This window comes from Fukomys damarensis, unplaced genomic scaffold, assembly GCF_012274545.1.
Source record: "Fukomys damarensis isolate Sample0158 unplaced genomic scaffold, DMR_v1.0_HiC HiC_scaffold_2, whole genome shotgun sequence".
Taxonomy (NCBI): Eukaryota; Metazoa; Chordata; class Mammalia; order Rodentia; family Bathyergidae; genus Fukomys; species Fukomys damarensis.
Window position 1 is genome coordinate 37,980,535 of NW_022900914.1, and position 12,440 is coordinate 37,992,974.

At 36.4% G+C, this 12,440-nt stretch overlaps 1 protein-coding gene across 8 annotated transcripts in view; it reads right to left on the minus strand.

The window, feature by feature from the left end:
- The window catches only part of Pus10 (pseudouridine synthase 10), an 83,185-nt gene that overhangs the window by 19,281 nt on the left and 51,464 nt on the right, over positions 1 to 12,440 (minus strand). For all 8 annotated transcript variants that reach the window (XM_019205332.2, XM_010609792.3, XM_010609794.2 and 5 more), the window contains 5 exons: positions 11,685 to 11,746; positions 11,330 to 11,375; positions 8,768 to 8,832; positions 6,764 to 6,849; positions 4,638 to 4,763 (listed from right to left, as the gene is read on the minus strand). In XM_019205332.2, coding sequence (XP_019060877.1) covers positions 4,638 to 4,763; positions 6,764 to 6,849; positions 8,768 to 8,832; positions 11,330 to 11,375; positions 11,685 to 11,746 — 385 coding nt within the window. The remainder of the gene's footprint in view (positions 1 to 4,637; positions 4,764 to 6,763; positions 6,850 to 8,767; positions 8,833 to 11,329; positions 11,376 to 11,684; positions 11,747 to 12,440) is intronic.

The window sequence follows — 12,440 nt, forward strand, 5'->3', positions numbered from 1 at the left end:
AAAAAAAAAAAAAAAAAAAAAAGAGATATATGGGGGGGTTGAGCCTAAAAAGCAAATTCATTGTCTAATTAAACCTAAGCTAGAACTATGATAAAACCAGTGTACATTCTACAATATATGGATCATCACAAACCAAAAACCAGATGAAGAAAATGTTTTTGAAAAGTACACGACTAAAAAAAAAAAAAAAAAAAAAAAAAAAAAAAAAAAAAAAAAAAAAAAAGAAAGATATGGGGGGGTTGAGCCTAAAAAGCAAATTCATTGTCTAATTAAACCTAAGCTAGAACTATGATAAAACCAGTGTACATTCTACAATATATGGATCATCACAAACCAAAAACCAGATGAAGAAAATGTTTTTTTGAAAAGTACACGACATTCTTGGATACACAATTGATTGATGATTTCATCATCATCATTACAGCAAATATTACCATGAATAGGTGTCATTCTAAGTGCTTTATATGTGTTAACATTGTCATTATCTCCATTTTACCTATGAGGAAGGCGAAACAGAGACAGAATAAATACCTTGTCTAAGGTCACATCGTTCCAAGACATGCAGACCCAGGTAAAATTAGCAGTCTCCCCAGAGTCTCTAAACTTCATCACAAAGACATGGCTAGAGGAGCTCAGGCTTTTACCCAGGGGGTGGACAGGATCAATCTCCTTTGACCAAGGTCTGGGGAAGACTGGGATGTTTTAGAAACCCTTACAGTAGTAAAGTTGCTAAGGTTGCTGAATATGGAGAACAAAGGCTAGGAGAACTCAGGTTCATACCTTGACTTAGCTATTCAGTGAACAAGTATTTGCAGGTTACCTACCAAGTTCAAGGCACTGTGCTTGATCCTGGAGAGACAAAGACAAACAAAATGGATACAATTCTTAGGCTCACAGAGCTTACTCTTTGTGGAGAACTATGGACTACAAAAAAGTGGGTTAGGAATAGGACAGGATAAGTACAGGAACACTAATACACTGAGGACACAATTCTAACATGGGCTACAGAGTTTGTTTTGCTTCCCCAATATTCCAGCCACTTTGGAGAGCATAAGATAAGGAGGAACAAGATTTCTCAGAAGAATGGAAGGGGGAATTAGGAGGGTGACAGCCATTTCCTCTCAGCAAAGATTCTATACACATAAATTTTTAGAAAAAGGAAGGTTAGTGAGGCAAGGCTATAGTTGCAGCTGCTTGGGAGGCTGAAACAGGAAGATCCCTTGAGCCCAGGGTTCAAGGTAAGCCTAGGCAAAATTGGAAGACAATGTCTCTTAGAAAAGAATAAAATAGAAAAGGGAAGGGAAGGGAAAGCAAGGCAAGGTAAGGCAAGGCAAGGCTAAAAGGTTTGAAAGTCCCATGAAAAAAACACTGAAGATTAGTCTTCCTTTCTGAGATGTTTGGCTGTAAAGAAAACAGGAAATCATCCTTCCTTTGCCTTTAGCAGACCAAAACAGGCTAGAAACAGACTCTGGGCTGTGTGTCACTGTAGTATCAAGTAGAAGTGAGCTCCTCTATGACCCACAGGAACTAGGACTGGGTGTCTCGCAGAGAGGAGCAATCAACCTAGGGCTGTTTGATAAGGTCTAGAGTTCATGGGAGGCCTAGAGTTCATGCTGCTGCTTAAAGTTCAGAAGTATGGGTGACCTGTGCTGTGTGGGACAGCCAAATGGACAGCTTTGAGGAGGATGAGGTCAGGCTCCTTTCTAGGGAAGAATCTAAACCAGGAAAGGAGTAGAATTCTGTGGGCTAATTCAGATGATATTGTTGCCTTTATGAAGATAGGAGGGGCACCCTAGAGTGCTAAGATCAAGAAGAGGGATCTGGGCCCCTTATCTGCATACCCAAAATTCACAAGCTTTCAACCTTGCCTCTCATCGGAACAGGCCCGCAGCTTATATAAGTAACACTCTCCAGCCAGATCTTGGGTTTTAATGTAGCAGGGCTCTCTCATAAAGTACTAAACCCTCTGTGCTGCAGCATAGGCCCTGTTAACATAAAGACTCACTTTGGTATTTCTGATAAATAAATAAAGTATTTGCTGGACTACTAAGTCCCAAAGAACCCTCCATCTGGTGTTTCTATTCCTATGTCAAGTTACTAATAACGTGAAGCAACATCAGAAGCCTCCAGACAGAGTTTACACACTCAACCAGTAGCAAGCACTAATGGAAAGCTGTGGTTAAAACGAGAATTCAGTGTGAAATAGGAAGAAAAGGTCTAAAGGAGAAGGGCAAGTGGGAGGGTAGGGGAAAGGAAATAAGGGAAAAGAAAAAATATGAAAAAAAAGAAAAAATGGAAACAAAGTCTTTGTAAACAGGGAAGGGTGAAGGGGTTGAAGGGAGGGCAGGGGAATGTGGAAAAATAAGAACCAAGATATATCATGTAAAGGTACAAGATCCCAATAATAAATGTAACTGTACCTTAAATGTACCAATAAACTTAATGGAAAAAACAAAACAAAACAAGAATTCAAAATGGTTTCTAGCAGGCTGAAAGGTATAGACTCCATACGGCAGTGGTTTATCTTATACCTCTCCACATCCATCTCCCAATCTGAAGCAGGGGGCCCCAGTGACTAAGCTAGAACTCATGATTAGTGGGGGTAACAAGAATGAACAGGACTCAGAAGTAAGTCTACCAGTTACATGAACTCAGCCTAGAAATCTCAGATTCGCAGATCAGTCCATAAAACTCCCCACAAATTCCTGCCATAAATGAGAAAGAAGTGTAGAAAGCTAAGCTCTTGCAAGGGCCAGAGAAGCACCAAATCCAGACCAAAAGAGGAGTATGGATTCCACCTTTCAGAAAAAAAAATGTTTCAAAACTGAGAACCAAGAAAATATCCTTGGACAGTAGAGTGGGAAAAACATATAGAGGCAAACCTGAAAACTTTATTAGTGTGTAATCAGGAATAATAGCTGACAAAAAATGGAAAAAGCAGCCATTTCCTTAAGTATTAGAAAATATACCCTTAAAAGTTAGTTTTCTAAAATCACATTAGTTCTTGCTATAACCTCTAATTCTTGGGTTCTTCAACCCCTCTGGTCAAAGGAAAGGATATTTCAAAAGCAAAATCAAGGGCAAAAATGATCAGGACCTATAAATGGTTCAACTAATCAATCTACAGTGGCCTTGTACCCAAGGGCAGATGACACTGAGGCTTAAAAATGGGCAAAGGCCAGATGACAAAGGCCAGAATATCAAGTTAAGGAGTTGGGCTTTATCTTACAGCTTATCATTGACCACTTTGTAGCAGGGAGTTGATATGATAGTTATTCAATCAATAAAGTAATAAATGTAGTACTGGGGGAAACACTCACGGATTTTAAAAGTGTCAAAATATTACTCATTAACTAGGAAATTAGCAAGCAGATAACAAGATGTGCCAGTTTGAAGTGACTGAGAAACAAGTTTGCATATCCCGTGTATAGGGAAGAACAATTATGTAACTAGGCTGCTTCATGTAATACTGATTTATTTCATGGAGCTGTAAAACCCAGGAGCACAACAAATAAAATCACCTTTCTAGAATTTTTACATATAAGCCCTTAATCAAAAATAATCAGTAATATATCTGAAAAACATTGGTTTAATAAATTAATGCTATTAATTCAAATTTTCAAACAACAAGGTTTTTTCCCTAGAGAAGGAGTCATTTAGCACATAGGACTAGAGTTCTACTTTTTCTCAAATGGCTCTTAATACATTTCCTTAGCATCCATATTGAACACACAATTTGCTTTATTTTCAGTTTGGGGACAACAGTTCTCCCTTCCTGTGGAAAATTACAATTTCAGGAAAGAGTGCAACGGGGAAACATACATCTATGTCAGAGCCCTCTGAGATAACAGGAGCTTTCCTTCGGAGAGCTTCTTTGAAACATATAGAATTGAAGGTTTTTTTGAATCTTCTTAAAGAAAAGAAGCACAGTAGTCCCAAAAAGACTTTCAAAGAGACTTTTTAGGCTAAGCTGTATTTCTACTTCTTCATAATCTCCCAGACATGATATTCAATCACAAAACTTAGGAGAGAACCAGTCTGTAAATACTAAATGAAATAGGTAAAAGCTCATGGCAGTAGCTCATTAGTCTTTACTCCTACCTGAAATTAAGACTTTATGCTGCCTCTGACCTGACAGGTCTAGTTGAGACAAGGAAAATGTAAGCCCGACAGGACCTGACTCATCCCACAAACTCTGGCACGTTAATACCTAGGAAATTAAAATGCAACGTGCTGGCATGAGGTTTTTGTAAATTGGCTTCTGTCCATCTAATTTCTCTAGGCCTGAACTTTATCCTAACACACTTTATATGTTAAAACAGAAGTTAGATATTTGCCAGTGATGACTCTTAAATAACTACTAGAGAAAACTGTGGTGTACCAAGTGCATTCATTTAAAGTGTTCAATTTCCCAGGACAGAACAGGCATTTTGAGAAAGGAAAGACATTCCTGGATACCTAGGCTAAAATCCAGCCTAGGTCATAGAAACCTGGACAATACTCTCTATTCATGGGAAGCCTACAGCCAAGGGGTCTGGGCTTGGTAGTGATTAACAAAATACAGTGATTTTCCTGCCAACCGAAAGAAATATGTTCATGATTGACAATGGATTTAAAATATGAGCATTATAACTTACTCTCTGCTTTAAATACTGTCAATAAATGATCTGAAATTAATTCTTCAACTGAAGATTCCATCTTCCTTTCTCCATCAATTATCCAAGGAGTTTGTGGTAGATTTCTGGAGTATTTATTATATCTCCCTGTAAAAGAAATATTAGGTAGCCTGTATAGAATGGCATAATTAACACAATAGAATAAAAAGAGAAGCAACAATTTTTAATGAGTGCCAATATCCTATGTGCTATGATATAAAACAAGGTCTAGTCTTTAATTCACAATCTAACTTGAGGAGCTAGCACACAGACATGAAGATAATCAGATAAAAAGTAACAACAAAACAGACTAACAACACTGTAGGAATAAATCTGAAAAAATGCTTAATACATTCAGTAATATGGCTAACTGAACAAGTTATACTATGGAACACACTAAAAAAGAAAAACTATTGCTTTTACACATGATTAATAACACTTTCAGTGTAATAGTCACTGGTGATAATGTATTCCAAGGGATTCAAATATAGGAAATTCTGAAGTTTCTGTAAGTTAAAAAAACAAACAAAAACCCTGGCAGACTATGACTCACTGCTTTATGAGTAAAGCTACACTAAGGTGAAAAGTTTTCATTACCCTAGGGTGATTGAGGCTAGCTCACAATTTCATTTCAGCTATTACTATGAGGCAGCTGTAACTTTGAAAACAAAAACTTCTATCATACTGCTTGGGAAAGTCAATGTAACAATTTCTTTTTTCCCAGGGAAAAGCCAAGTATTTACTCATTTGGGAGATACATTATTTTTTCAAGTTTGTGTTCCATGTTATAAAATATCCTTTTATGCTGCAGTTTCCCTCATTAGTTTTGAGTCTCATCTGCCCATCTTTCTACTTGAACATCTGATGGAAACTAATAAATTTGAAAAACTGAAAATTCAATCTCTGATAGAAATTCTCGTTGGCATGGCATTTTAAATAACAGATTTCTGGATGATCTTTAAGAAAGGCTAAAGTTGTAGGGAAAGTGGGAAGGGTAGGGAAAGCTAATAAGGGAAAAGAAAAAAATATGAGAAAATGAAGAAACGGAAATGAAGTGTTTGTAAAGGGGGAGGTATGAGGGGTGAAGGGAGGGCAGGGACAAGGGGTAAAAATGAGAACCAAGATCTGCCATGTAAAGGTACAAGATCCCAATAATGAATGTAACTGTACTGTATAACTAAAATGTACCAATAAACTCAATGAGGAAAAAAAAATAAAGACAATTTGAACATACTAGAACACTCAGTGAGTAATAATGAAAAAAGGGACAAGAAATAATCAAAAGATTATCCAAGAGCTTATAGACAACTCTAAAGAACAATTCATAATCACTGGCTTCAAGGAAAGTGATGAGGTACAGACTAAAGAAATAAATCTTCTCTGGTATGAAAAACTATAATAGTACATAAGATCCTAATGAGATAACTGACAATATGAAATAAGAAGAAAAGGGCTAAAGGTGTAGGGAAAATGGGAAGGGTAGGGAAAAGGTAATAAGGGAAAAGAAAAAATATGAGAAAATGAAAAAATGGAAATAAAGTGTTTGTAAATGGGGAGGGAAGGAAGGGGTGAAGGGAGGGCAGGGACAAGGGGAAAAAATGAGAACCAAGACCTGTCATGTAAAGGTACATACCCCAGTAATGAATGTAACTGTACTGTACTCCTAAAATGTACAAATAAACTCAAAGAGAAAAAAAAATATGTAGTTAATAAAAAATTTAAGGCTAAAAAAAAAAAAAAGGCTACAGAATCTAAAATAAATTTGGCTGTGAAGGGAGGGCAGGGACAAGGGGAAAAAATGAGAACCAAGACCTGTCATGTAAAGGTACATACCCCAGTAATGAATGTAACTGTACTGTACTCCTAAAATGTACAAATAAACTCAAAGAGAAAAAAAAATATGTAGTTAATAAAAAATTTAAGGCTAAAAAAAAAAAAAAGGCTACAGAATCTAAAATAAATTTGGCTAACAGTTCTACTTCTCAAAAGAGTAAACTAACCAGAACCTCCTAACACCAGTAAGATTAAAGCAGAAGAGTTGTCAGTTGAGGCGTTCAGAAAGGACAATAAGTTGGCAGTGTGCATATATTCTAGACTAAATATTTTACCAGCCACAAAAACAGCACCATGAGCACATTCAATTTCAAGAACAGTGCATACAGCCTTTGGCGAGTTTGGAGGACAAGGAAACTGCCTGCAAAACAAAATAAATTTATGGCTACTATTTTCCAGACATGATATTGAATCACAAAACTAAGATGAATCAGCACTGTCTGGGTCTCTAAAGAACTATGAATCTGGGTTTTCTGAAGTACTATGCCTTTCCCTACCTTTTAGATTGAGAACAATTAAAAGTCTTTTAGGACTCTAGTGGTTCTAGCAGCAAAGCGCATGGGGAAGAAATGGGTCCTCCTCCATCGGTGTTGGGGTTGGTCATCTGCTCCCCCCGCAGGACACAGCTTCAGAAGGGAACAGTGAGGGAAGAAGGGGACACCCACTAGCCAGACACATCAGCCAAATCAACCCTGGCAATCAATGGGGTGATAGATGTTGCACGCAGATCGCCCTCACATCCTGCAGTACCATTTTTAACACTTAACAGTGGAACTAAGAAAATCAGGCCTCAGACGCTACCTTTTGAGCTCAGGAAGCTTCATCTTCCCAAATAATGATTTCTAACAGCCTTGAAATTTTGGGGGAAATCCATATATATGAAGTGGAAGCCCCTCCAGTGTCCTCAACCATTTTTCTCTCCTCCGTCACTTGCTGCTGGCTTACACAATTCTCAATTATTTGGGTAAGGCTTGAGTGCAGTGAGTGGTCCCATCTGTGGAGGACATCCCACCAGTGGCAAATGTCCACCTTTAGGAAGGTACTTTACCATTTTTCATTTTTCTTCCCTCAAATTCCAACTATGACTTTGGGAATTGGAGCACAGAACAGAAAAAGAAGAAAGTGGCTGACACTCTCCCCTCTTAGCTAAGAAACTTCAATCCCACTGAAGACAGATGGGAAAGAACAACATATGGCTTTATTTTCTGTTCATGATATAGAAATTTCCAAAGTCAAAAACTAGAGTCTACTTATAAATTACTAGATCTGGATAAGATATATTTTTGGTGGTACTAGGGATTGAACACAGAGGGTCATTCAAATAGTCTACCATTGAACTATATCTTCAACTTTTATTTTATTTTGGACAAGGCCCTGCTAAATTGCCCAGGCTTGCCTCAAACTTGTCATTCTGCCTCAGTCATTCAAGTAGCTGGGATTATAAAGTAGAAGCCACCACACCCAGCTGGATGTGGAATTTACCCTAAAGGTAAAATGGCTTAAAATTTTCCTAGTTTCCCAGGATGCCTTTACAAAGAAATCATTTAGAAACTCAGGAACTTGTGCTTGTAAAATTGTTTACGTTCTAAAATGTAATAAACATATGTCCATTCTGAGATTCGTTTTTAGTCAGTAAAAGATATGAAACCCTCTTCATAATGTCACCACTTGAAATTTATTACAGGATATTCTGGAAGGATAACTATAATATTTTATTTAATAAATTAAATACACTGATAAATTATAAGGTTTACTACTGTACTTATTGTAATTCAGCATATTTTAATAATTTATATTTTAGAAGACATTGACATCCAAAAATGGAGTTAAACTGCCCAGGATTTCAATGGAGGAAAAGATAGTGGACTAGGGCCAGGTTCCCTTGCTCCCAGTCAGTGCTATTCCCATTACATCTAAGGAAACTCCCAAGCCTTCTCCCTCCTCTGGAAATGGGCCATCCTAGGAAATACAGAATAAGGGATGTAAAAAAAATAGCACTGGGCCAGAAGAGGTTCACTCTCTATCACCCAGTTGAAAACTCAGGTAAGACAGGTCCTTTCTGGACATGAAAATCCTCTTTTCAACATAATAAAGTTCAAATATTAATTTGATAAACATCTATCGAACATGACTATATGCCAGCTATTGAGCTAGGAGCACATAAGACATGATCTCTGAAACACATCCAGTCTTGCTTTGGAGATAAACCAGATTATCTCTAACCATCCCTTTATTCTAAAAATCCATGATTGCTTCCTTATTTTTATACTTCTACTTACTTGCAGAAATCCTCTTCTTTTATCTTATTCAAAGCTTTCATAACTGCCATTCTAGTGAACACCGACTATACAGGACAAAATGAAAAGAGATTTTATTATCTAAACTATAAAACATTGGAGCTGAAGTGCAGAACATGACTAGATAAATTACATTTCTTTACATACTTAAAAACAGCAAATACTTCATAGTCCCAAGAAAATAAGTAAAATTTAAGCACTCATAATGTCAGTTCTGTAGTTAGTACACTTCTACAACCCTTCTCTCCAATCTGGCCTCTGTCCACAGTGCCAGGTAGATCGAGCAGAATAAGTCTTCTTTACTGTACTGAGGAACTCCTCACAAGGTGGCATTCTTCAAATACAAAAATGACACTGCACAAAATATGGTTTGAACTTTTTCCCTCACATTTCAAGAGGAATTTAGACTGATCCATCTACATTTTCTTCCCTACATCCCTTCATTGGCCACAATGGTATACAATTTAGGAGTTGGCTGCTAAGGTTGGGGCAAATGAGAACCAGCCAGTCCACTCTGGCTTCTACCACATCTACTAACAGCCACAAAGTAAGCAAATCCACTACACTGAACAGAAGGGCATCTACAACAAATGTCCCAATTGGGTTTGGGTTTTGTAGGTCTGGCTATGTGGTCCAGGCTGGCCTCAAACTCATAATCCTCCTGCCTTGGACTCCCTAGTGCTGGATTTCCAGGTATGCACCACCATGCACAGCTCACTTGAATTTTTTAAAAATAAAAAGCCAAACTTCAAGGAATATTAATATGTATTTCATGTACAAGTAGTACATAAATCATAATTATTTCTTCTGTAATAAGGAATCACATGTGACTGGAAAAGAGTAAAAAGTAGGCATCTTAACAGTTTGTCATTAGTGAAAGCAATGATTTTTCGAAACCATAATCTTGGGAACCCTAGGGAAAAGTTCTATAAGGAGCCATGTGATCAGAACTGAAAATTAAGTGTCTATTTCATAATATATGAAATCTTAGGCCTGAATCTCACAAGGTCATTCAATTTACTCTCAGACACTAAGTAAGAACCTACATTTGAGCTGGGTGTCACGGCGCACGCCTGCAATCCCAGCACTCAGGATGCTGAGGCAGGAGGATTTCTGGGAGTTCCAGACCAGCATGGGCTACAGTATAGTAAGTTCCAGGTCAGACTCAACTACATAGTAAGACCCTGTCTCAAAAAACCAAAAAAAAAAAAAAAAAAAAAAAAAAAATAAAAAAAAAAAAAAAAAAAAAAAAAAAAAAAAAAAAAAAAAAAAAAAAAAAGAACCTACATTTGAGGCTTTGCAACTCCCTCCAGCCAAAGAATATGGTGTCTACGAAGTTTTGAAAAAAAATTCTTATCCTATTATGCGATGCTAGGACTTCTGTATTTCCTCAAATGTAACAAAGAATGAAACTATATCTTCAACACAGATGTTTTACAGGTCCTTTGGGCAGAGCTTCTGAACTGGTATGGTAAAGCAGCAAGCCACAGTTGTGCCAAGATACCTATCCCTTTCACTCACAAAGTGTCCTGGGAAGGATCTGGGATGATGGGATCCCTCAGGCCTACTGGTTCCAACCTGGAACAATGTCATCTGTTAAGTTTACAATGTTGAACAAACATGGTAATATAAGTGTGCCATGATATCAGAAGAAAATGGAAGCACTGTCTTAGGTTTGGTCTGCATTTCTAATTATTTCTTGACAGCTAATTAGTACTTCACAACTGTTACAAACACTTCCCCTCCACATCCCTAGTTCTGAAAGGCCAAGTAATTAGTCAAAGCAAAGGGAAGACCAAAATATGTATCTCTAACAATAAAATATATTCTAACAATCATAAGAACAAAATGGCATGTGTACTAAAAGTAATAAACTAATTTCCTCATTAACATGAAAACCAGCCAACATCAGGCAGTCAAGAGCGTATGAATAAAATGCCTGTTTGCAAATATATAATATAGCTAAATAGTTTTCTTTACCTAAAAATTCAAAATCCAGATTAGGGAAGTCAACCAGCAAAGTCAGGCAACTCTTCAAGTCCAAAAAAATCCCAAAATATTTTAAACATTTCTGGTCCAAGCATTTTGGATAAGACATATTCAATTTATATTAATTCAGGATGGCTTAAAGAAAAAAATTTACTTGGATTTATATTTTCAAACACCAATTTCTAGAAAATATACATTAGACAAAGGTTTGGAATGCTACTCATACTTACCATGGATATTCCCAGATGATGTAATTTGGGGAGTTCAAAATTGAAAGTTGAATTTCCTCAAATAGTAACATCATTGAAACTCTGGTTCTAAACTCAATGAACCAGTAGAACAACCTAGACACTGCCAAATATTTCTGTACTATGATTTCCTAGCCAGAGGCAAAGGTGCTGAGAGTTGAAAAAAGTAGTAAAAATAAATGTAGGAAATGGAAATATTTAAAGACTAATTCTTAGTATAACAGAGTTGCCACATTTTTAATGTACATTTGTTAACTTGAATATTCAGCACAGAAAAAACTTAATAAAAAATAAAAAGTATTCTTACCTGTTTGTTTTTGGCTGGCTTGAAACAATCTGGGCAAACTGTACCTCTAAAATAAAATTCAAGATAATAAAAAAGGTTAATGAGTTTATTGGGAATGGATATAATTCAAATATATTTTACATAATATGGCTGCTAAACCCAAGATAGCAGGAACAGGTTTGGTCTGCATTTCTAATCAATCTCTACATGACCTGTATTGGTTTGCTTAGGAACTTTATGTGAGAGGTTACATTTTAAACCTATTAAGATATGACAAGTTCTAAAATAATCATTAGAGAAACAATACTATTTTTATGAAAACCAAAGCTATTAACAATTTTACACAATTAACATTGCTGTTTACGTGACAACTTACAGGAAGTGGCAATCCTCAACTGTTTCTGGGTGAGCAAAGACCACACTCACTTCAAATAAGCTCTAAAAATTATAAAGACAGTTTTAAAATGAGCAAAAGGAAACTTATCAATGGAAATTGAAATTAACTCTCAAAGACTGGTTCAGAAGAAATGACAAGGAAAACTAGAAATACTACTGCTCTCAAAACAGCTTGTTCACAAAGCAGCTATAAAGGTTTTCATTTTTCCATTTAAAAATTCAATCACTAATGATACTACCAAAAAGGTTTTTAAATTTTTAAAAATTAATTTATATGATTTTGGGGCAACTACGTATAGAACTGGAAAGAGATAATCACTAAAAGGAAAAATGGTTCAGTCAATACTATAGTTAAAATTATTATAGGAAAAATTATTAGAGAGACAGAATTATTAAAGACACAGAAAACATTGCATTGTATTTGTATCCTTCAAAACTTCATATAAAAATGTTTGTTTTCAGGGCTTGGGATCAAATCCAGGGACAATCTACCCCTGAGCTACACCTCAGCCCCCTCCTTTTTTTCTGTAATTAATTTAGGGGTATGGAGGACTTCAGCACTAAACTATATCTTCAGCTTTTTTTTTTTTTTTTTTAAGACAAGGTCTCACTAAATTACTCAGGCTACCTTCAAACTTGAGATCTTGAGTAGCTGAGATTACAGGCATGCTCCAGTGTGCTCAGCTTGAAGCTTATTTTTTAGTTTTTTGAGATAGGGTCACACTACATAGTTCAA